The 26,984-nt window shown below is 40.0% G+C and overlaps 1 protein-coding gene across 5 annotated transcripts in view; it reads right to left on the reverse strand.

The window, feature by feature from the left end:
• Nucleotides 1-26,984, reverse strand: part of BICD1 (BICD cargo adaptor 1) — a 172,496-nt gene that overhangs the window by 80,803 nt on the left and 64,709 nt on the right. For all 5 annotated transcript variants that reach the window (XM_045184062.2, XM_024575900.3, XM_024575898.4 and 2 more), the window contains exon 2: nt 14,016-14,228. In XM_045184062.2, coding sequence (XP_045039997.2) covers nt 14,016-14,228 — 213 coding nt within the window. The remainder of the gene's footprint in view (nt 1-14,015; nt 14,229-26,984) is intronic.

Consider the following 26,984-nt stretch of genomic DNA (forward strand, 5'->3'; position numbering starts at 1 on the left):
GCCTGAAGGATAAATTTTGCACCAAATTAAAGAACAGCACAGAATTCCCATTTCTCTTTGCCAAAGTCTGAAAAATTGTGGTATCATACGATTATCTGCACATATACATCAAAACCACCTGCCAACTCAATAGTATTTCTCTCAATCTGAAGCTTAATGGTGGATTTGCCCACCACAATAGGGGTTAGGTAACAACACTGTCTGACCTTGGAGTGACTCGCTGCCCTTCTCTGCTGACTGGCCTCAGCTGAAAAGATGATGTAAAAACAAATGAACGGTTGAACACACGGCAATAAAATGGGCATCGCCAACTCTACTCTTCTGAATCCTATACATTTTAAACATATCTTCTCTCTCTATTCTAATAGCAAGTGCCCCAAATAAATTAAGATGTAATAAAGAATTGACTACTAGCCAAAGTTACATAGTTATTATCTTTGATTCTTCTTTCTTTCTTAAGGGTCTAGGACATGCATTTCCAATAAGGAGAAGTATCACTCCTGGGGCAGACTGAGTGATGGCACCACAAACACAGGTCCTGGTCCCTGGAACCTGTGAATGTTACTTTAATTTGCAGATGTGATTATGGATTGTGATTATGGATTGGGGGGATTGGTTTGTCTGGTTGTTTGTTTTTGGCAATTATGGACTTCGAGCTGGAGAGATTATCCTGGATTATCTGGGTAGACCCTCAGGGCAATCACAGTGTCCGTACAGGAGGGAAGCAGAAGATCTGACACAGGAAAAGGCAATGCGTACTGAAGCAAGATGCCACAGTGCTAGCTCTGAAAGACGGAGGAAGGGCTCAGCAGCCAATGAAAGAGAACGCTGTTCTAGACGCTGGAGAAAGGTGGACTCTGGTAGAGAAACTGGACACTCCACTTTTGCCTCCAAGAGGGAGTCCAGTCCTGCCAACACCTTGACTCTTGCCCAGTATCTGCAGGCTTCTGGCCTCCAGAACTGTAAGAGAATCCATCTGTGTTGTTTGAAGCCACAAAATTTGAAGTATATTGTTCTCACAGTCACTGAAAATTAATACAACCTGCCCTGGCTGTTGTGGCTCAGTGGATTGCATGCTGGCTTGCGAACCAGGGGGTCACTGGTTGGGTTCCCAGTCAGGGCACATGCCTGGGTTATAGGCCAGGTCCCCACTGGGGCATGTGCGAGAGGGAACCATACATTGATGTTTCTCTCCCTCTCTTTCTCCCTCCCTTTCCCTCTCTCTAATAATAAAATCTTTTTAAAAGAGAAAAGAAAAAAGAAAATTAATACAACCCTACCCTACAAAATCTCAGTATTTTGGTGTCTATCAAAGCTCCTTAAGGAGATAAGGAAAATAAAGGTTATTAAAGATTACTTCATTGCAAGCAATGCCAATAAAAGATTGATTCAAATAATGATGCAAGATTTTTATTACTCTAAAGGCCCAGTTTCATTATCATTAAGACTTGGGAGCAAGAGGGATGTTATTATTCTGACAGGTTCTTCTATATCCTTCATTCTAACAATGAATATTTTGCTATCTAGAAAAAGGTTGCTGCCCCTTCTTTATACAGGTAGCCAAACCCTACCCCATGGTTTAAAAACAATTGCGGGGCTACATCATGTACCAAAGCCCATCAGGAAATACATTTTGACATCCCAGATTTCTTTAATGTAATGCAGGCAGTGAGGTTTTTGTACACCATGATAGTCTCAGAGGAGATGTTACAATTCTGTGTCTCAGTATTTATAATATTATTGAACAAGTGATGATGAGGGAGCTACTTAAGGAGATAATCAATATATAGCCATAGTATTGAAAGTTGAGTTTGGGTCTGTTAATCTAGAATAATTGGTCCACAGTATTCATTTTTACAAATATCTTTGTTGAGTAAGCATTAAAAAGTATAATTCAAGATATCTTTCAAAATTCATTATATCACTAAGCTCAATGTTTGTTAATTTGTTCTTTTTTAAGTATAAGTTTCCTATAACCTTTAATAAATTAAGTTCTGAGTAGACTGAGGAATCTTGATTATTAGATTAAGTTATAAATTCCCTTAGGAGAATTGAATGCCTGAACAAAATCTTAATCAGGCTAGATCTGCCAACCAGAATGTTCTTTGGCAACAGAGGTCAAGATGTAAAAAAAGAACATTAAAATTGCCCACTAAGCATTCCAGCTGAACTGCTGAGTGTGCATTACTATTCCTCCTTCTACCCAGTCTGCACAGGGAGCAAAACCTGAGCTTGGATGGGAAAAAAAGTCTGGAACTGAATCAAGCTAATTTTAGTCCAAGAATCAATATGTACAAAATGGATTGTGCACAGTTCTTTATTTTTATATTCCAAGACGTAGAAAACTGGTGTTTGATCCTATTCACGAGATGGTAAAGGGAAGGGAGGGAAGGAAGGGGAGGAATAAAAAAGAAATCCATATATACAATAATATTCTAATTTTAAAAAGTAGGCTGCCTTTCACTGTTTATTATTTTTAATGATGAATGATAACTGATAAAACGTTAATTACCCTTAAGAAAAGTAAAGATACTACACCAGATTACTCTAAAAACATACATTTTATTTTTTTCTAAAATACTTATTTTATTGATTGCAATATTTAATTTTAGAGGGGAAGGGAAGGAGAAAGAGAGGGAGAGAAGCATCGATGTGAGAGAGAAACATAGATTGGTTGCCTCTCAAACACGCCCCAAGTGGGGACTGAACTCACAACCCAGGCATGTGCCCTGACTATGAATCAAAAACTACGACCTTTCACTTTGTAGGACAACCCCGAACTGACCGAACCACACCAGTCACAGCAAGGTGTCTTATTTTACCAATGTCGGGTGCAGACTTGCCATTTCTGCAGCACGCCCGGAGCACTGAATGCTCTCTCACCATTTCTAACTTTAGCTTGACCTTCCCTGCCATTTCCCGTTGAATTCTTCATTTGGCACTGGTTTAACAACTGGCTATTCCAAAGGAAGTTGATGTAACTGTCATATCAGGCCAGAAGTTTATGACCCTTCTTATTGTCTAATGCAGAAAAAAAAGTCACAAACCAAAATGGCACTCTTTTAAAGCTGGGTCCAAATGATATCCAACATCTCCATGTTGGAAATATTTATATGTGTTTTCATGTTTGAAGTCCCCCCCAAATGTTTGGAATTATGGAGCTGTAGGTCCTTAATACCACCCCAAAATAATGTCAAAAAGGCCAAAAGTATTTTTGAATGATGATCAACATCACTTTGGGAACTGTTCAAAAGCTGTTGTATTGTTTCTCATTGACAAATACAATAAACCAACTTCCCAAATCATGGGGGGGGGGGGAATATTTACCGTCGTTAAGAAGAGAATGATGTGTGTATGCGCTCCTTACATCAGTGCACGCAGTTCACCGGATGGTCACTGACCCTGTGGGCACACGGGATTACCGCAGGCATGAAGATGATTTTACAGACGTGTGTAATGCATGTCCCCGTTTTAATGGAGAGAGACCTGCTCTCCCTGGGGCACGCGGTTTGTCCTGCAGCCCTCTCCAGTGCCGGCCTGGAGGTGGGAGGGTGCCCCTTTTGCACCACACAGCTGCTTTTGGAGCATTCTTCCTCCCTCCTTCCCTAAAACTCCTCTGCTTTAAAGTTCATGTCTTCATGAGATTTTTTTTTTAACTGGAACATGTACATTTTTAGGGGGAAGCAAATTAACAGTAGCTTCCACTGGGACAAGGCAGGGGCAGCAGGGCAGGCACAGTCACTGCATCCTGTCCATTGCCAGCACAGTTCCTGTCACCTGCCAAACGCCAACTCACTCCCCCTTATTTCTTTAAGGCTTTAGCTCTCGGCTCACTGTCAACGTCTCCAGAACCTCTGATCTAAAATTCCTGGATTCTCAATATTCACCCAGATGATCTCAACTCCTAGAATTTCTCCTCATGAGGGAACGTCTATTCCAGCTCCCGCCACTCATTCCCATGCTCCTACCACAGTGGCTCGCTCTCCCGGGGGACCATCTCACCATTTTGTCCCTGCTAGTGACCCTCTCCTTTCTTTGGTCCTCTTTGCAAACAAAGTCATCTCCTGGAAAAGTGGGCCTCCACTCTGTCTTCAATTCTTCTCCTTTTGTTCTCTCTGAAACCTACCCTAATCAAGCCTTCACCCCCATCACTCCAGAGAAACTTTGCTAACTGAGGTGACTAACGACCCCTTCTTGCTAAATCCAGTGGGCGATTCAGGTTCCCCATCTGATTTGACCATCAGCATTTCCGCTACTGATCACCACTCCTCTGTAGACATCATTTTCTTCACTTTGTTTCTGGGAACTATTCTCTGTTTATTGTCTTTCTATCTCACTATTATTTGTAGTTTCTCCCCTTGCTTCTAACATCTTAAGGCAACATCTTAGTGCCTGGGCCCCTTCTCTTTTCCATTTACACACCCTGCCTTGGTGATCTCAGTGATAAGCCTTAAAGAGCATCTACTGCTGATAATTCCCAAATTTGTATTTCTATCCCCAGATTGCTCTCCCAGACTTTAGGCCCTCATCTCCCACTACCCATTCAACATCTACATTTGGAAAGCTAACTGAAATTTAAAACTTACATGTCTAAAACTTGACTTCTGATCTTCCCTTCTAAAAGTTGTTTCATCTGAAACCCTCCCCTTTTCAGTTTTCAAATTGGTTAAGCTAAAAACCTGGGACTTCATGTTGTCATTTTCCCTCCTCATCTCATATTATCTATATCCAACCTTTTAGAAAGTTATGTTGGACCCTGGCTGGTGTGGTTCAGTGGATTGAGTGTAGGCCTACAAACCAAAGGGTTGCTGGTTCGATTCCCAGTCAGGGCACATGCCTGGGCTGCAGTCTGGGTCAGGTCCCCAGTAGGGGACATGTGAGAGACAACCACACATTGATATTTCTCTCCCTCTCTCCCTCCCTTCCCTCTATCTAAAATGAAGAAATAAAATCTTTAAAAAAAAGAAAGTCATGTTGGCTCTCTACTCTCAAAATATATTCAGAATATTAGTGACCTCTTTTCACCACCTTCCCCTGTCATCTTGGCCCAGACCGCCATTTCCTCACATCTGGATGACTGCATTAACCTCCCACTCGTATCCCTGCCTCATGGAAGTCCTGTCTCCTTGGCACAACAGCTTCCAATGGCTCCCACTTCATTCAAAGTAAAAGCCAAACGCCTTTCAATGGTCTATAAGGCCCTACCTACATGACTTGGCTTCCTGTTACCTCTGTGACGTCATCATGTTGATGTGGTATGGACAAAGGGATAGACACACAGACCAACAGAACAGAGTTTAGAACTAGACTAAAAAAATGTGGCCAGTTGATTTGGACCAAGCTATAAAAGCATTTCAATGGAGAAAGGCTAGTCTTTCAACAAATAGTGATGAGACAATGGAACATTTATATAGCCCCATACGAATTTCTACTTAAATCTCACACTTTATACAAAAATCAACTCAAAATGGAGCACAGACCTAAATTTGATACTATAAAGTTTTTAGATGAAAATACAGGAGAAAATATTTATGACTTAGGGATGGAGAAGTTTCTTAAATCTGATATAAAAAACATAATACAAAAAAATCCCAATAACATAATACATAAGAATTTCTTGATATAATGAACTTCACAGAAATAAAAACCTTTGTGTTCTACCAATGACAATTTTAAGAGAATGAACACAAGTGAAAGCTTTCACATGTATGTGGTGCCTGAAGAACAAAATAAACAAAACAGAGACTCACAGATACAGAGAGTAGACTGATGAAAGCCACAGAGGAGAGGAGTTGGGTGGCTGGATGAAAAAGTTAACCGATTACGAACTACAAATTGGCAGTTACAAAATAATCACGGGGATGTAAAGTGCAGCACAGGGAACCCAGCCGATAACACTGCAATAACTGTATGGTGTCAGGTGGGTCCTGGAGATAGGGGGAACACCTTGTAAAGTACGCGTCTAACCACTATGCTGTACACCCAAAACTCCTACAAAATAACACTGAATGTAAACTGTAATTGAAAAATAAAATTTAATTTAAAAAGGAATCAAAAGTCAAGCTGAGAGAAAATATTTGCAAATCACATATCCAAACCAAGGTCTTGAATACAGCATATATAAAGAATTCTCAAAATGTACACAATTAAAAAATGGACAAAGCCTAGAACAGAAACATTACCTAGAAGAATATATGAAATGCAAATAAGCAAATCAAAAGATGTTCCATACTGTTAGCCATAGGGAAATGCAAACTAAAGCCACGATGAGATTACCAGTACACACCTATAAGAATGGCTAAAGTTAAAAAAAAACAAAACAAAACTGGTAACATCAAGTGCTAGAAAGAATGAAGAGAAACTGGAACGCCTACACATTGCTACGGGAACTACAACATGGCGCAGCCGCTCTGGCCAAGTTAAACGCACACTTACCACCTATCCCTGGATGCCCACCCTTCCAGTTATTTGCCCTAGAAAAATGAAAACTTTGTTCACACAAAAATATTAATATACATGAACATATGTAGCAGCTCTATTTGTAATTGACAAAATCTGAAAACAACCCAAATGTTCTTCAACAGGTTTTTTAAAAGAACATCGTTGTGTACCCATACGGTAAAATGTTATTTGGCAATAGAAAGGAAGAAATTATTGATACTATTGATAACTTAGACGACATCTCATGGGCGTTAATGATGAGAGAAAGGACCCAAACTCCAAAGGGTACATACTGTGTAATTCCATTTACATAACATTCTTGAAGAGACAACACTGGAGTGAAAGAGGACAGATGGTTGGTTATCAGAGGTTTGGGGGGAAGGGTATGACTACAAAGCAATAGCACAACACAGGGGAGGTTTGGGAGTGATTAAACTACTCTGCATCCTGATTGTAGCAGTGGTTATATAAATCTACATATGTGTTAAATTCATAGAATTATAAACAAAAAAATCCCATCAGCCTATAATTAATTAAACTAATCTTACAAACAAACCTATTTATATAACTATACTTCCCAAAGGCACATTGCCTGTATTTGTTAAACTTTGCTTTCAGATTCCTGAGGATGTTAATAGGGATATTTGTTTATAGTAGAGTCAGCAATGTTAGAAAGGAATTTCAACCAAAAGAAAGAAGCTCTCTCTGGCAGAATCAAAAGCCAACAAGCAGGCACGGACACGGGTAAGAGCAGGGACTCCAGAGTCAGGCTGCCTGACGTAGGACACCAGGTGGACAGCTTGTTGGACAAGCGGTTTAGCCTCTTTTGTCTCAGCTACTGTAAAGGGGGGAGAGAGACAGTACATACACGCATTGTAAATTTTTTAATAACACCAAAAGAGATAAAGAATGTAAAGTGCGTGTGGTAAACTACCATAAATGTTAGCTATCATATTATTATTAGTTATTTAAACCAATTAAAAACAGTAGTAATTCTTTACTGTTTGGTGCTTTGCATCGTTCCAGAGGGGTGTGAGGTCCATTCCCAACAAGTAGAGAGAGAGGAGTGAAACGGGGACACAGCTTTCAGCCCTGCCCCAGCCACGCCTTCACAGGAGGGTGACATCGTCCCTCAGCTGGAAGTGTCCCTTTCACTCAGCTGTGGGTGAACACAGCTGCCAGTGACCATTATTCAGCCCAAACATTAGAGACTATAAGAAAAGCTTTCTTATTTACTGGATGCATTAATTAAATAGTTTAATCTTTCCCCATGATGCAGATCAGCGGTGAGCACACTCCCTATTGTGCTGAGTAGTAATGCAGTGACCCCTTCAGGAACCAGCCAGGTGTGAAAGGCTGTCTACACTGATAGTAAGATCACCCGACGGCTCTCCTCTTTCAACCCACCGGCGTTTCCATGTGTGCTGTGTATTCTTTTGCTGCCAAGATGTCAGCCCTTCCTCTTGCTACCATCAGAAGCAGAAGGTGCTGCAGCCTCTCCCTCTATTTCAATTCATCTTTCTAATGCATTGTTTTCATCTTGCTGTGTGTGAATGATTCTGATTACCAAACTCTGAAACAATAACTAACACTTACAGAGTCCTCTATTCCTTATAAAGCACTTTCATAAAAAATATTTTATCTTCATAAAAATCATAGGGAGTAGAATAGGTATTATTATAATGTTTACATAGAAAATAATTTTAATCACACAACTGTTAAAATGGTCCAGTTAGAACTAAACTCAGCATCTCTGATTTACAATTCCACACTATTACCAAATCATCTATTGATACAACAGAAGCAAATGGATTTTTAAAGGCTGACTGGACAGCTCCCCACAGAACCAAGTGACTATGTGCTGAGGTCCATGGCATCTAATTGCTGTTTAAATTATGTTTTTCATTTACTCGGTCACAGCAGGTTCACCTATGTGTAGGTTTAATGAGAGACTGAGACAAGTGTGATATTATTGTACAAAATATTACATGCTGTCTTAGTCCATTTGGACCGCTGTAACAAAATACCTTAAGCTGGGCAGCTTAAACAACAGGCATTTATCTTTTTATAGCTCTGGAGTCTGGGAAGTCCATGATCAAGTGCCGACAGGCTGTGTGTCAGGGAGGGCCCGCTTCCTGGTGCATAGATGGCCATCTTCTGTGTCCTCACGTGGGGGAAGGGGCAAGGGGGCTCTCTGAGATGTCTTTAATAAGGTCATGACCTAATCATCTCGCAAAGGCCCCACTTCCTAACACCGTCACATTGGGGATTAGGTTTCAACATATAATTGTTCAGGGCACACAAAATTCAGTCTATGGTGTATGTTGTGTGAAAACAGCTCCCTTTCAGTTTCCATGGTACTGAAGAGTAGAAGGAAATAGTCTCTAAACACATTCAGTGGGCCTAACATTGAAAACAACTACTCCTCACTGAATTTTGTTCATTGATGTTTCCCAAGCATCTGGCTCATAGTTAGTAAGCACTGAGCAGACCTCTGCAGAATGAAGGAATGCATGACTGCAAAGCTAAAAATCCAAAAAGATGAAAACCCTGAGATGAGAAACTCAAAACCTAGGTCCAACGTTTCAAATGATCAAGGATTCCAAATAGGAATAAAGACAGTCAATAGTATCACATTTTTAAAAAAGAGCAGACACATTTTTAAGAGACACTGATGTCAGTCTAAGACAGCAACAACCAGGATGCGGAGACACCCTGCAGACACGTCACAGGAGGAGGTCCTAATGGATCTAGATATGTTTAGCCTGAAAAAGAGAAGACAAGACAGCTCTTTCCAAATACTTGAAGCTGTTGGGCATGGGCTAAAGTTGTCAAGTGGAATAGAAAATTTAAAAAAAAAATGTATTCTCTGGCCCCAGCCAAGTGGCTTAGTTAAGGTGGAGCATTGCCCCATACACCAAAAGGCTGCGGGTTTGATCCCCAGTCAGGGCACATACACAGGTTGTGGGTTTTATGCCCGGTCGGGGCATGTACAGGAGGCAACCAGTGTTTCCCTCCTTCTCTCTCTTTCTCTCTCTCTCTGAAATCAATAAACAGATCCTCAGTTGAGGATTTTTTTAAAAAGTATTCTCTGTAGATCTAGATGCTAGAAATGTGACCAGGTGGTAAAAATCAGAGTCGACTTTTCACTGAACAAAAACAAGCAGTTTAACAATTAGAGCTGCCAAGCAACAGGAGGGCAGCCTTGGGAGGGAGCTGGGAGACAGGAAATTACAGTGATTTAACATCTCCATTGTCCCAGGCACTCCACACAGGACGCAGGACATCTCCATGTTAGAAGGAAAGTGAAACTTAGAAAACAAAAAGTAAGTATCACACTTGGTAAGTGGCACAGCTGCAACTCAAACACAGCAGTAGCTAGCTACTTAAAGCATGTTTTTTTTCCAGTTCAATTCAACTCAACAAATGGTATTTTTTAATGTCTGCTTTTGACCAGGCATTGTGCTCGATGCTGGGGACACAAAGATAAGTGACAGGTGAAACAAGTCCTTCCTTTAAAGGACTCACAGGTCATCTTCTCCATTGTGCTGGAAGTGTCTGAGGAAAGAAAGGGTTGCTGCCCATTCAGGACTGTGGGAGAAAAAATTATGACTCTTAACCAAATAATCACTAAGGTATACTCACACTCTAAAAGTTTATAGATGTGGATTCCTTAAGGTGTAACATATATTCCTAATGTTGCCATAATAATAGATTTCTGGAAATTGAGCCACTGCTATTTTATGAAATTTGGTTGTAAATTTCAATATGGGGAAAATGGACCTTCAACTATAATAAAAATCACATGGATTAAGCAGCTCTTAAAATGGCCACATGGTAACAAAAGTATTACTAACAAGTTACAAATTTATCCATTGTACCAAAGCTTCATATACTGTGCCAGAAATTTCATTAGCCTGAGGCAAGGCAAGAGGAGATCGTGTTCTTGGCACCTACAGTGACGTGGCTAGGAGTGTCTCGATCACAGCCAGGTTTTCTGAGTTCAGATTCTGGATTATCACGTATTACTCATGCATGTTGGACAAATTCTGGACCTCCCCACGAGTCACATGCCCCATCAGTAAAATGAGATGATATAATAATAGGACCTACTTCAATAGGGTTGTTATAAGGACTCAGAAAGTTAATTCATGTAGAGAATTAGAACAGTGCCTTGCACACTGCTGGCAGTCAAATGTTCAGTTATTTGCACTTCCAAGTACAGGCTTAAACTCTCCTACTGTCAATATTCCACTTTACAACTCTAGTCTTCTGCATTCCACCCACAGCGGCCTACCTTCTCGGACATCTCATTTTTATACGAACAGCAATTCTGGTTAGGAATGCTGGCGTAATTGCATTGGATGCTCTGTAAAAATTGCAGTAAATTCTAACTTACTTAACAATTGAGAGTATTCAGTAGTATTAGAAGTTTTACTATCCTATGTTGTGATTTCATCAATGTTGATTTTAGTTTAATTTAGTTCCAGTAAGAGTTCAATAAATATTGTCCAAATAAACCTACTTAGGCTCTCTTTGAGCATGTTAAGACCTATTGTTTGAGACAGAAAAACACAATTTAAACCTGTTTTCTAATTATCTGCCCAGGCACTACAGTGATCTATCTGTTCTCTTTAAGCTCTCAGCAAAATGATGCATCTCGAGGCAACCCAGGGACTTTCCCCCTCCATTACTGGTTCTAGAGGATTCACTCCTAATTTGGTTCTTTGATTTGGGTTATTTTTAAAATACTCCCTGTACTTTAAAAATTATTTAAAGCAGTTTGCCATTAGAGATAGTTATACCATAAGCCCTGGCTGGTGTGGTTCAGTGGGTGGAATGCCAGCCTGCAAACTGAAAGGTCGCTGGTTCACGATTCAGCGACCTGGTTCAGGTTGGAGCACAGGCCTGGTTTGAGGGCTGGGTCCCTGGTTGGGGGCGTGTGAGAGGCAATGGATTGGTGTTTCTCTTGCACATCGATCTTTTTCTCCCTCCCTTCTCCTCTAAAATTAAATAAATAAAATCTTTTTTAAAAAAGACATATATACCACAAGACTGATGAAAATGTTTGAAAATAAGATTTATATGAAAAACCTAGGTTAGTTTTTATAGTTAAACATAGTCCTGGGGCTTTTTAACAACCAAAGCAGAAACAAAAACCACCTGCTTTCAGCCCCTCAGAGACAGTATCAAGAAACACATTGTAGACCCGCTTAGAAGACCAAGACACAGACAACCTGCTCTTCTTTTTCTTTTCATTACCTGACAAACCTGAATGAAGACATTCATCAGCCAAATATCCTGGAGCTATTTTAGATTTAAAAATACATCCATTTGGATGCAACGAGTTATTCCCTTCCTGCAAAGCAACTATTGAAAATGCATAGATATTGAAGGGCGATAACAAAGAGATTCAGTCAGATTATGGTGCTTACAGCAAGTCCCTAAATTGTGAGCCTACAACTCGGCCCTCCCCAGCTTTGGGTCCGCCCAAAAGTCTGAATTAGTAGTTCTTAAAGTGTGGTCTCCAGAGCAGCAGCCACAGCATCAGCTGTGAACTTGTTAAGAATAAAAATCTGTGAGTCCTACTGAGAACTACTGACTCAGGAGCTCAGGTTGGGGCCCGGGACTGGAGTTTTGATGAGTTCTCTGATTCCGAGGCTCACTAAAATTTCAGAACTGATCTGAATGAAGGGCTCCTCCAATTTTTCTTACTTTACTGCCTCACCTCATTCCTAACTTATATCCTCATTCTTAATTACCAACTCCTGGTGCTTATTATAGATCTACTCATTGGAAGCTACTCTCACTCACGGGGTGCCTAAGTGAGGGTGCTCTGTCAATCACCACTGTCTCACCTCAACAGAAAAACACTTTCAGATTCTATGCCCCTTCCTCGACCTTCATTGTTTCTTCCCCAGCTGCAGCTGCTGTGACCACAGAGATGTGCAGCCTGAGGATCTGGACTCACTGGTCATAGTTCTCCACAAATCCCCTGCACGTTTGTGCACTGGGCCCTCAAGTTGCCCAAGTCACGTCCTGTCTGCCTACTTGCCACGTGAACCAGCTGCTCTTGGCCACTAAGGTTGCCCCCTGTGGCTGTTCAACATCTTGTTTAAGCAAGAGTGGTGGTCTATGTCACTACATGACCTTGGGTCCACTTCTGCAGTAGATGCTTGTCTCACAGGGAAGCCTGGGACTGAAAAGCTGAGTGACAATTTCTTAGGAGGAAGAGAGTCTGGTGCTTACAAAGGATAAGCCAGGGATGGCCCAAACCCAGGGCATACAGATGCATCAGGTAAAGAGCTAGAGAGCAGCTTGATTTTTAACAATCGTTTGCAGTGGAGGGAAGAGAGGCAGGGCATCATCCTGAAAACCATCTCATGTTCTTCTGATTACTTAGTACTAAGAATACATTAACTTCTACTTAGTTGGCTCCTTTCTTCTTAGTTGGTCTCCGCAAGCCATACTACTATATTTAGGCATGTACACAATGAACTAGGTAAAGCACAAACCTTACTATATATATTCATTTAGTTCACTGTAATATGGAATGTATAAATGTGAATTATTGATTAAATTTCAACAAATTTTGGACAACTTATATCTCAGAATAATGAAACCCTATTTGCAATGTGTCACTAACTTTAAGAAGTATATCAGTGGGTTACTTCTGTTATATTTCATAATATTGAGCAATTTTTTCATCCCACCTTTTTCTATTACTAAAACGCTTGATCACTAAGCCCACTTAGTCGTGGACCTGGGACCTGTTGGCCCCTCCTGCTGCACTGGCGTAGGAATGAGATGACGTCAGCACCTCGTCTGCAGCTTTCATATCAAAAAATGGAGTGAATGGTTCATTATGAATTCATTATGATTCGTTCATTCCAAAAATGCTCTTAAAAAGGTTCAGTGGATAAAGCTGCTTTTGGCTCTCCGTGTCCCCACCTTCACTGGCAGATTGTTTGAAAATGGCCTGGCACATGCTGCAGCTGTGGGGAGGCTGAAGAGAAGCAGGGAGTCCCATGGATGCCCCGGGGACGGGGACGGGGCAAGGAGGGCTCCCACACCTAATTCGCACTGGTGTAATTGGCTGGCTGCTGTGTCTACAACCAGAAAAACAGTTTATGGTTCTGCATTGCCAGACTCTACGACCCCTCAGAACACTCTCCCAAGGTCTCCTTCCCCAGTGTGAGGCATCTTGCGCTAACACCACTGTCACTGTGGATCTGTGCGGACCCACAGCTTCACAGCCAGCCCTTCTCCACAATGTATTCAAACAGGGAGACGGGGAAGAAGTGCTGCGGCTACTATCTTTTTAAGACACCTTTGCAGAAACAGCAAGCCCCATTCCCAAATACTCAATAAATAAAGGTTTCAATTCTCAATAAACAGTGAGAAAAGTTCATCTCAGAACAAGCTGTCATTTCACTTTAAAAAGCCGAAAATATGCTAGCGTCAGTATTACGTGCTTCTTGCTTAATATAGCTCCTCTGATTAAGGAGACAGGTTTATTCCAGCACTTGATCTCGTTTCTCTCTCCCACAAATCTCTCGCGGGGTATTTTTTACCTCCTTCAGGTCCTGCACGACGGCTGTGAGCCTCTCATTTTCTGCCTGCACGTTAGTGACCACAGCCCGGCTCTGCTTCAGTTCGTTCTGCATCTCCAAGATCTTCCCCAGGTAGTAAGCTTCCTTCGAGGCGGACTCCTGCAGAAGCGTCTCCTCCCGGGTCTCTCCATCCTCAGCAACTTTCCGGTGGATGGAGAAGGACTGGCCAAAGGCCTGCAGGGTATTTGAAAAGAAAAAGAGCGCACCGTGAAATGCACCAGAATAGCACTATTAAACAGACTTGGGGGAAAGTTTCCCTTTGCTTTGCTTGTGAGAAGAGCTACTTTACAAGACCTCCAGAAGCAAAAACTACATATTTTACATAACAGTCTAGCAGCTGTCACTGATACTTAAAATAATTCAAATTTGATTAGTAAGGAACAAAAATTTTTTAAATATCTTGCTAAAAATATATAGTGGGTTAAAGAAAAGCTGAAAAACATTGCTGCTTGCTTTGTTACCTTTTTTTTTTTTTGACAGTTCAGTGCTAATGGCCATATCAAAATTCACATTCTCATTTTCATTCTAGAAAACTCCCCAAATTATTTTTCAAGAAAGAAAACAATAGTTTACTAGCTCTCTAATACATTAGCAGTACGGATACACCAATTATAAACAGTACCCTTAAGAGACAAAATCACCAAACAGCATACAAATTGCCCAGTATCACAAAGACATCAAAATGTAGTCACTGTGTCAGAAAACACATCTGTATCTACTTATTTGTACAAAAAGAAATACAGAATCAGCCAGAAACTAATGACACTGGTTAACTTCAGGAGGTGAGGGGGAGTCAGGAGAAAGAAGGGGGCAGTGACCTGTGACACCAAGGACGAGGGGGCGCTGTTCTGAGCCCCCTCCTCACATGGTTCTGACTTTAGGACCACAGTGGCCTCACCCATTTCCTCCCGAATAACTGATTGAAACCACCCTCTCTGTGTCGGGGGAGCCCACACGGAACACAAACAACGAACGGACGTGGCCGTCCTGCCAACGAACAACACAACTACACTGACAGGAACAGAGAAGAAAAGATAATTTCTTTTAATAATTTAATAAATTGAATTATTCACCATGAATAACTTTGGAAATCAGTATTTTTGCTACATACCGTAAAGCTAAAGACCACAAAACTATACCCAAACACTATCTACTGTCTCATTAGTAAATTTGTTTCTCATAGGGATTATGGGATCACAACTCTGAAACTTATTTACATGTATACTACAGTTGAGCAAATGAGTAAATACAATACAGATAACAGAAAGCCAGTTTCTCTCTGTTGGAGAAAGGAGTTACAAAAAAGAAAGGGAAAAAGTCTAGAAAGAAATGAGTGGTATTGGCTTGTAATTAGAAATATCAGGATGAACTTAATACTCTTTACTAGGTAGATAAATATTCATACAGACAGAAAGATATAGAGGAATAAAGGGGTCTGTACGTGTGTACATACACATTTCCATACTCTGTCAGCTGAGAGGGCATAGAAACAACAATATACCAGTAGCAATGAGTATACCTTGCACCCAAATTTTGTTTCTAAATATCAATTTCCAATTTAAAAATCTAGAGGTCTTTGGAGAAATGACCAACTTGGGGCTAGAGCAAAATGAACTTGATACATCTCATGGTGCCAAAGAAGAGGTGACAAATTACTTTTTAAAAATGATGGAGATGCCCTGGCCAGGTAGCTCCATTGGTTAGAGCGCCATCCCAATGCAGCACAGTTGGTGGGTTTGATCCCTGGTCAGGGAATATACAAGAATCAACCGATGAATGCATAAGTAAGTGGGACGACAAAAATCATGTTTCTCTTTCTCTCAAAATCAATAAATGAAAAACTGATGGGAATATGTGAAGGGGGACATGAGAGCCTACCTGAAGGGGCTCCCAGTGGCCAGATCTGGGATAATTTAGGCAACAAAATAAATAATCCTATCCATGAGTCCACACTGATATACTAACTGAATAAATGAGGGAAGAAGAAATAGCTCTTATACAATTCTAATTAATAAATGTAGAAGAAATGATGGAAATAAAATACATCACGTCTGGCCAATACCAAGTAATGATTGTCGCAGGTAAGAATTATCAGTGGAGCCCTGGCTGGTGTGGTTCAGTGCATTGAGCACCTGTGAACTGAAAGGTCGCTGGTTTGATTCCCAATCAAGGCATACACCTAGGTCGTGGGCCAGGTCCCTGGTTGGGGGTGTAAGAGAGGCAACCAATTGATGTTTCTCTCACACATGGATGTTTCTCTCCTTTCTTTCCCCCTTCCTTCTCCTCTTTCTGAAAATAAATAAATGAAATCTTTAAAAAAAAAGAATTATCAATGGGATAGAAAATTAATAGGCAAAAAGCATAATGAAAAACAGGATAACTGTATAGCCTTGAAAAATGTCCTCTCAAGATATTTATTAACTCCAATGGAAAAAAATTATAATTTTGCAACAGAGAGACTTGATAGACCTTAACTAAGAAACCAAAAGTTAGATCGGCAGCAATGAGACATATGGACATCACGTACACTTTGACAGACTAACACCAAGAGGGGCGCAGCCTCACTTCTGTAGTAGTTTTGCCAAAAATGCACAAGCCAATTCTTAGCATGAAAAAAATTAAATAAACCCAGCATGGGATACATTCTATAAAATGATTGGCCTGGGCTCTTCAAAAGGATTAAAGCAAGAAAAATAGAGAAAACTCCTCCAGACGAGGTGCAACTAAGGAGACACAATGAAGTGCACCATGGGACCCTGGAGCTCCACAAAGACAGTAGGAAGACAGTTGGCAAAATTAGAATAAGTCTGGTATATTGGTTAATATTACTGTATCAGTGTCAATCCTGGTTTCCATAATTACACTATGATTATGTAAGATGGGGAAGCTGTGTGAAGGGTACATGAAATTCAGTGTAGTAGTTTCGCAACTTTTTTTAATGTCTTGAATTATTTCAAAATAAGTGTAGTTTCTGCCTTAAAGGAGTTGATAGATCTGATAAAATACTGGCACACAGGATTAAAATCATATACATGCTCAAAAGGAGACTTGACTTTGGGTGGTGAGTGCACAAGGCAGCATGCAGACCATGTGTTATAGCTGTACGCTTGAAACCTGCATGGTTTCATTAACCAATGGCACCCCAATAAATTCAATAAAAAACTTCAAAGTATCTCTATCAGTAAAACAACATATTATTGTCTTTTTGTCTTAAAATAAATAAGAAAAAAAGCATGTATGTGCTTTAACACCAAAGGGATTCTATACTCAGTTATAAGCACTATGGCTTATGATGTAACTTGTGCTATTAATATTTTGAAAAATAAAATGTCATAAAATGATGCTTCTCTATGTAGAGTCCACAAAGAAATAAGGTTGGAATTAACCTGTGAAACTCAGTTTCCCATTGGTTACAAACCCGAAGGCAGAAAAGGTACATGTTAATCACTATAAGGGACATCACAAATGGTAGGAGACAGCTAAATGTTTCTTACCATTTACAGTAAGTAATTAAATTAATTACTGTAATTTAACAGTAATTAAATTACTGTTTTGATTTAGTAATTTTAAAGACAATCTGGTACTGTTCTCCAAATTAAACTCACAGAAACAGAAATTTTAAAAAATACTAACCTGGAAACCCATGTGTCAGTGAACTTTCTTATTTCTTAGACTCCTGATCTGGACCAAAGACAAAAGATGGTTCCTAAGCACTGCCCGAGGCAGAAACCTTCCAGTGTCCACGTTCACCTGCACAGAGTGCCCTACTCCTGGTGTTGGGCCTCTCAGTCTCCGGACAGAAAGAAATTCTTATTTAAGTAGCCACATTTCCACATGTGGTAAAAACACACTAACTCATGAATAGATGAAAAATTATTTTTGCTTTTTACTTTGCTTTGCTTTTCCATCAGCGATGGTCAGATTCTGTGAGGTCAACTCTGGATTCACTACCCATTAAAAAGCCTTTGGAGGTAGTGGGGTGGAGGGAGGGGGAGAAAAGGCATACAACTGTAATTGAATAATAATAAAAATTAAAAAAAAAAAAAAAAAGCTTTTGGAGGGGAGGGGCCTGGAAGCACAGCTCCCCACAGGACATGGTGAAGTCTTCAGCTCACCAGGGCAAAGGAACCAGCCACGTATTAGTACAATTTAAAACGAGCATGAACTGTGTGTCCAGCACCTCAGCTAGCTTCCTTTTCACAACTACTTTCCCACTTCTATGTAACAGAGAATTCCACGGGGCCATTTTCCTTACCCTGCCTGAGGAAAATCAATAGACGCAGGCAGTGTCTGGCTCCCGTGTGACTCTCAGCACACAGGCCACGGGTCTCCCGGCAGCAAAAACAACCCCTAAGGTGTGGACAGCAAGTGAATATCTCCATCCACCTTGATGTAAAGTTTTTAAAATTGCACTCTGGGTCCAGCACTAGAGGAAATCTTAAAACTTCAGATATATACATAGAATGGATTTTCCAAAAGGTGTCAAAAACTGAAATTGCAAGTATAAAAATTTTGATGAATCTTTAATTCATATTTATTGCAGCTTAGAAACCTTAACTGAACATATGGGTTTCCAAAGCAGTCATTATTTTTATAAAGAACTTGGTCCTTCACTGGATCTGATTTTAAAACCAATGAAAGGACGCAGGGTTATCTGAGGCTATTTTTAATTAAAATAGAAAAATAACATCAATTCTGCACAGGCTACAGAGAGACACCCAATGGTCAGCATTTCCAAATCCACTGAGAATTAACACTGCTCAGAAATTATCTGCACTTGAAAGAGAGGGGGTGAAGGAGAAAACACCCCTACTTTACCTAATTCCTAACTGTCAGTAACTAAAAGGGGGCAGGTTGGCCAGCTGATATCTGTCACTTGGCTAACTGGGAAAGCTGATTTGTCGGACCTGTCTGGCTCTGCCAGGCACCTCCCCCTCCATCACCATTCCAAGTACACCCTGACAACGCTGGGCCCGAGAGAAAAAAAAAACAATCTTTTTCAAGGCTACATCCTTGGCAGAAATCACAAAACTAGCTTCAATGTCTATATATAGGCAAACCTAGGGTAGTCGTGCTTCTGGTCATATTTTGTCCAGATAGCAAAACCTTTCAGACACTGAAATCGTTTCATGGGTAATTTTTATTTAAAATTAATTGAGGTAAATTGATTTTTCTGTACAATTTTAAAATATATTATGATTTCTCATCATGTATGCAGCTAAATTGCACAATATTGCCTTTAATATGTTTCACTGCAATGCATCACAGTCACTTTAAATTATGTAGCAGGATAAACCCAATAAGCAATATAACAAGTACCTGGTTTTCTCACCCCACTCACATGACTTCTTAATCCAAAGAAAATTGATTTTTTTTTACCTTCATGTTCAGGACAATATGTTAACTGTTAAGCAAAATTTTCATACTTATTATCCTTCAAGATATGAAAGATAAAAGAAATAAAAGTTTGGCTAGTATATTTAATAATATCATTATCTTTAAAATATGTGTTTTTGGTTACAGAACTTTCTTTCATCTTAAAAACTGTGGCAGAACAGTGTACTAGGTCACACAAAGACATTACACAAAATATTTGTTATTTGAAACACCAAAATTCATTCATTCATTTGTTCATTCATTGAGCAAGTATTTTGCAGAGAACTCTAACAGGTACTGCATTAGACACTGAGGATGCCGCAGTGCTCTCTAGAAGAAAATCTCTGCTGTTGGGAGTATTCTGCTGGAATATAAATAAACCAGTAAGTGGCAAATTGTTGGAAAAGTTCTGAAAAGAAAATGACAGCCAGGATAAGAGCATAAAATAGCACTGCCACCAGAACTTTCTGTGATGTATCTGTGCTGTGGTGACAATATAGTGACACTATGGTGACACTAGCCACGAGTGGCTATGGAGCTCTGGAAGTGTGACTAGTGTGACCAAAGAACTGAATTTTTAACGTTATGTAATTAATTTTAATTGTCCCATATGGCCAGTGGCTATCATGTTGCATAGCGCGGGAACAGAGGGTAAGACAGACGCTCAGAGAGGGAGTTTCAGTGAGAGAGCACAGTCACAGAAGATACCTCTGACCCCGTACTGTACAAAGGAGGGAGTGGGCCAAAACCTGACTGCCCCTAGAGGAACAAGCCTTCATTTAAGTGTTGCTAAGCAAGAATTATAGCATAGCCATGGCGTCTCCTTAAAGACTATCCATGCCAGTTCTCTTGAGTCCCCACTACAGCACTTTAAGACCTGAGTGCTCCAGGGAACATGCAGGCATGATCTCACTTGTAGGAAGTAAAGGACTGGCACATTTACACAATGGAATACTACTCAGCCACAAAAAAGAAGATAATCTTACCCTTTGCAACAGCATGAAGGGACCTGGAGAGCACTATGCAAAGTGAACTACGCCATCAGAGAAAGACAAATACCAGATGATCTCACTCATATGTGGAATCTAATGAACAAAATAAACTAACAAGCAAAATAGTGACAGACTCCCAGAGAGAGAGCAGGCTGACATCTGTGGGGGCGGTGCTTGGTGGGGGGTAGAGGGATTGAGCAAAAAAGAAAAAAAGAGAGAAACTCACGGACAATGGTGTGGTGACTGTGGGGCAGGAGGGGTAGAGAGTGGTGGCAGAGGGTAAAGGGGGGATAACGGGTGATGATGGAGACTTGACTGGGGGTGGTAAACGCACAATACAGTGCACAGATGATGTGTTTGTAGAAACCTGTATCATTTTGTTAACCAATGTCATGCCAGTAAATTCAATAAAAAGAAAAAAAAGTGTTAGATGACCACTGTCCCCTAATTGTTGTATATGGTCGATCTTATTTCTGATGGTTCACTTTCAGCCTCCTTTTTTGGCTGGGTTAAAAGCTGGTCTCTTATGACTACAGCCACCAAGCAAATTACAGAGAACTTAAGAATCTGCGTAAGGAGCCCTGGCCGGCGTGGCTCAGTTGGTTGGGCATCGTCCTCCAAAGCAAAGGGTCATGGTTTGATTCGCAGTCAGGGCATGTGCCTGGGTTATGGGCTCGGTCCCTGATGGGTATGTGTACAAGAGGCAACCAACTGATGTTTCTCTCTCACATCTATGTTTCTCTCCCTCTCTGTCTCCTTCCCCTCTCTCTAAAAATAAATACAATCTTTTTAAAAAGAGAATCAGTATAAGGAAAAAAATGTGTGTTCAGCAAGCAATCTCAACAGATATGTCCAGAAGCAAAATGCAAAGGCACATGTTAGGAGAATTATAACCAGAAAGAAATTCTTCAACTTTTTTATAGATTCTGTTTTTTGAACAAAACATGTATAAAATATAGGTAAAGTATTTTTTCTGGGTTTTGTCCAGTGAGTGTCTTTATCATTAATATTCAGATAAAAGAAAATGAACTTCTTAAGTCATTACATTCTGGGTCTTCAAGTATAAAAAATAATAAATTTCACATTCCTTTTCCCAATTCAAACCAATCCCCAGTTTTAAAAAATTCTTTTTTGCTAATTCCCCTTTCCTTTTGTCCTTTCAGCAAACATTTATTGAATGCCTACATATTTAGGTACTAAACTGTTGGAATGTCAAGGCCTCATCATACTGTATGAAGAAATCAGTTCGTTTTATTTATATGCATGTTTTGTATAAAAATAAATCTGTCCCTTTAAAGGACAAATTGTGAAGCCATTCATTCAATTCAGCTTAAGAAAATGAACTGAACTCAGCTCAGGCAGAGTGACCTCACTCCAATCCCCCTGGATAAGAGGGATCCCCCAAAGGAAATTATTCTAGTTCAGGGCTCAGAAAAGGAAAGCCTTGTTTCAGAAGAAAGAACCACAGAAAGGAGATTTTCATTCAGGAAAAAGATTGTTTCACTCCATTCCCAGAAAATAAATACACTAAGCTTGTTTGAAACCTAAAAAAGAAAGTAACAGAATATTCCTGATTTTGCAGTTATTAACAAAAAAGCAGTATTGACATGGAGTTATCAACATGGCCTAGATTTTCTTAAAACTCGTGTGACTAGGATGTAAGAGAATAGCTCAAGTCACTTTTATTATTAATCAAATAAGAAAAAATGTCTCTTGGACATACAGTTTCCTTTGCTCTGTACATGCACTTACCACACATTCTTGTTGGTTAAGAAAGTGAATGAACTATTGTTTTTTTTAATTTTTAAATATACATTTATTGCTTTGAGAGAGAGAGAAACATCAATTGGTTGTCTCCCATACCTGTCCTGACTGGGGATCGAACCTGCAACCTTCGGATACACGGGACAATGCTCCAACCAGCCAAACCACATGGGCCAGGACTGAACTATTATGTTTTGAGTGTGTCTTCTTGTCCTCATGTGAAGTAATGTGATCATTCACTTGAATTTTTAAAAATCACCACAGCCTAAAAATATTATTTCTAATAACAAATACCATTATTCCCTATTTTGCATGTAAGTTCAGTAACCTGTCAGAGTCACCAGCTGGTATGTAGCATGGCTGGAATTCCAACCCCAGAGCCTGAGCATCAACTATTCCATACTGTGTACAGCAGAATCGCAGCAGGAAATTAGAAATGAGAAACCTAATGAGAAGCAATAAGAAGATAAGATGAAACTTTTGCTGTGAGCTTCTCGGAAGTTAGGTGATACAGAAGCAGTTCAAGCAGAAAAAGGTGTGAGCTTGTTTAAGCTAAGCTAGAGTGGAACCAGCATCTAGTGAACTCTGCCCCAGCTTGCTGTTGTGGAAGGGGCTGTGAGCTGCCTATACAATCGTCAACTCTTCACTCTTCCTTATTAAGAAATGTTGATGTTCTTTGGGATGACAATGTCCCCAGCTTAAAGACTACTTTCCCTAAACTCCTTGGCTCCTAGGAGAGTTCAAGGAGTTATAAACAGAAGTTCAGTAGATGGAAGCCAGGGAAGCTATTTCAAAGGAGGCCAAATCAGTTTAGAGACAAGCGCTTTTGACATCCCCTTTCCTTCCACCTCGGAACTTGGATGAGATGACTGGAACACTAGGAGCATCTTGTGGCCACGAGGGGAGCTTTGGCACCTAAGCCAGCACTAGAGATGGCAGAGAGGACTGTGAGAAGGAGTCTGGGTCCTTTGTGACCATGAACTGCCACACCATCCCTGGACTACTTACCTCTGGACTTCTTTTATGTTTAAGCCAGCTCTATTGGAGTTTTTTATAAAACATGACTGAATCCTAATCCTAAATGATATAGTGTTTTATATAATTTTTCAACTTTTAACTATCCTCAATACTTTCTTACCAGAAATTCACAATAATTCTTAATACATTTTGTTCTAATTCACAACTACTTCCCCTCTGCCTTGCATTTATTCTTCTCTGCAACTCACCCCTACTGTGTTGACCTTTCATGGAGTTTGTAGCCTATAGTATCAACAGAAAAAATATTGGAACATTGATCAAGGTGGAAACGAACAGTAGATGCAATCATCAATAGCTTGGCCTCAATTGCTAGAGGGAAAGAAGATCAACAGAAATTAAAGTTAAGAATCTTGTCTAGAATCACAGGTCCAGTAAGTGATGAAACCAGGGCTGAAACCTCAAGACTTCTTTGTGATGCTGGTCTTAAAGAAAACCAACAACTGACAGTGAAGTGGCAAGAAGGAGGTGGAAGAAGGCGCTTTCCGTTGAAGGTGACAGGGATGGCAAAGGCCTTAGAGGGAGGAGGAAGGAGGAGGACAGTTCTTACTGACAGACCATCAGAAGCCGTGAGAGCACGCAGCCATTTTAAGAAAAGCAGATCTTCGTGGAGTGCACAGAACTAAAGGCGAGGTGTGAAATAAATAAGTAGGCATAGAAGGGCCTCTCAACCACCAGCCAAAGGAGTATGGGAGTGGGGAAACAGAGTAACTAGCAGGAGCACCCAGGTATAAATCAGGGTGTTCAGACCGTCAAAGTACACAATTGTTGTTTTTTATTACCAAATAATGCATCGTTCATCCCCGACCCTAAGCCTGACTATGGAGGACTTTCAGGCTCCTCACGATTTTTTTTCTAGTATTTTTGAAGTATTTATCAATATATATTACTCTTATAATCATACCCCCAAATGTATTAAAAAGTCTGTGAGAACTTTAAGGGTATTTGGTCCTCTCTCCAAAATCATCATTATAAAGGACTGAAAAAAAAATAAAGAAATATGATGTATGCTTGTTACTCAGAGATTTATATTAGAGAATTACAGCTAGATAATACAGGTGAAAGCTAGACATAATTCCCAGGACTTGGAGATACTAAGACTATAAGTTTCAACCCCCACTGGGGTAAAGGACCTTTTCTGTTTTATTATGACTGATCTGTACCTTTTTCATCATTAAAGTGTTCTAATGAGTCTGAAATGAGTTACCATGAAGGTTAATCCTATCTTTTGGAGAACACAGTCATTACCTTTGAAGCTATACATACTAATTGGCTGTCAAAGAAGCTGTCTCCGACTTTCTATATGGAACGTCCTTGGTAAAGTGTTTAAACTCCTTTGGCAGTTTAAAAAAAAAAAACATTAAGAGTTTTGGCTTCCCCCTTTGGGCCTGATTATAATAATTTGATCACCTTAAGCCAATTCCTTTCTTCAAGCCAACATTAATATGAGTTCTTCTCCCACAGGCCCCAACATATCACCCCTACCTCTTACCCAAACGATGCCTTTAAGGAAGAAATGAGAGGTGGAATTAGGAACGAAGACGTTAAAGACAGACATAAAATCAGAGGGGAAAAAAGATGCTTTGCTTTGAATAACTGATGGCTTTCCCTGAGATGAGTAAGTGTGGCTGGTAAACTCTGATGTCCGGTTATATGTGACCTGGTTGGCCTGCTAGGTGTCATTTACCCCTCGACCCACCTCCTACTGCTCTTTGCCTGTCTGCCTCACCACCGCTCTGACCCGCCATTGTATCCAATTTCAGTCGAGCAGGCTGGGGAGTAGGTGGAAAGAGAAGAGGAGGAAGGGGAAGAGAACGTAACAAGCTGGTCAACAGTGGGGTGAGGCTAAGAAGGCAAGGTTGTTTTCCTCACACACTATTTGCTAATATTTTTAACGGACATTCAAAATGTCTTTTTCAGTCTACATCAAATGTCCCCACAACAAAAAAGCTATGTCAAACCAACAGAATGTAAATGTCACTGGACTCTCTCTCAGGGTTATTCCTCATTAAAGGCACACTCGAAGCTCTAACTCCGTATCCTCCACAAGCTCCTCTCGGGCCTGTGATTGAATTCCTGAGGTAAAACTGTGAACCTAAGGACAACTCTTTTCCTATCATGCTTCATGAGGAAATAAAAATTGTAAACTTGAAAATAACTTTCACTTGGCTTTAGTTAAAATTAAAGACAGAACTCATGGGTGAAGAAGGTAGTGAGAAACTTCAAGCAAAAATAACTTTGACACAGGTTACTTAGGGCGTAGGGTAAAAAATACAATGAGCTGAGGAGTACTTTCATTTCGTGGTCCTAAAAGTACACTAAACAAAGAACACTTAAACAACAGGCACAAATTTCTGCTTTAAGTTTAAATTTACACACGTTCAGTCTCTTGTCAAACTACTTAGTAGCTCTAACATGTTGGGTAAGTAATGTCAGGGAACCTCTGTGATGCTTGATTTCAAACAGCAAAGGCTCTAGCCTGTAACCTTAAGACTACGTATGTTTTAGCCCTGACCAGTGTAGCTCAGTTGGTTGGGCATAGTTCTACAAAGCAAAAGGTTGCCGGTTCAATTCCTGGGCAGGGCACATGCCTGGGTTGCAGGTCCGGTCCCAGGTTGGGGCACATGCAAGAGGCAACCAATTGATGTTTCTCTCACACATCAATATTTCTCTCTCTTTGTCCTCCCCGTCCTCTCTAAGAATAAATACAATCTTTTTTAAAAAGACTATGTATGTTTTAGAAAACTAGGTTTCTTAGAATGTATATCATAGACAAATGATCATTTACATAGAATTGTAAACTGTTTGGCACTGAAAATTGGTTTGACTCATCTACTTTGTTATAAGTAACCTGGTGGTTATGACTCACTAATATTCTTATAATGCACCTCACCCATACGCAAACTAAGTAGAGTGTCATGTTAGTCAGGAAAAATATCTAAAGTAGACTCACATACTAAGATATTTTTCTCCCACTTAGATAGTAAAATAAAGTAGCATTCTCAAGACCTCAATGCATAATGTCACTCTTCCACACACTTGTCAAGCTGTTTGCCCAGGTGAACAACATACTGTTCTCATACGAGAGCTGTTTGCCCAGATGAGAAAACTGTTTGTCTTAATAAATTGACTTGAAAAAATTTCCTAAAGCAAACAGTGAAGTTATTTATTAATTTACTGTCTGGTCTTCCTGGGCAAGAATTTCCTGGAGTAAAGAGTTAAGTCATGATGACACTGGTGGGCTCAAGTTCTAATATCTCCCACTCCACATGCAAATAAAAAATGGTTAAAGAGAAAAAAAACTGACTGAAATAAAGGAATGTTCAACCATAGAATTTTAGAGATTGGCGAGTAATCTAAGCTCATACATTCACTGTAGAAGAAACTGCGACCCAGAGAGTTTTAATAACCTGACCAAATTCACACAGCCAGTTAGTGAGAGAGTGAACAACATAATCTAGATGTTTTGCTCTGAATCCAGTGTTCTTTTGATTATATGACTCAGCTTCTGCTTTGAAACAGTCCTTTAAATACAGCGAAACATAGCCTTTTATAACACCTATAAATGATTCCCAGGCTTGCAAGCATCTCCACAAATGTAATACAGAAATTTAATGAAAGGCACAGCATTCACAAAGTTGTCGACTCATATATCTCACATGCTTCACAATGAAGAAACTCAGAAAGAAATGTGAAGTCTTGTTCATTTTACATTTATTTCATATTATTAAAGACCTTACTTACACTTCGACAAAAATGTCCA

This window comes from Desmodus rotundus, chromosome 3 (assembly GCF_022682495.2).
Source record: "Desmodus rotundus isolate HL8 chromosome 3, HLdesRot8A.1, whole genome shotgun sequence".
In the NCBI taxonomy this organism is placed as follows: domain Eukaryota; kingdom Metazoa; phylum Chordata; class Mammalia; order Chiroptera; family Phyllostomidae; genus Desmodus; species Desmodus rotundus.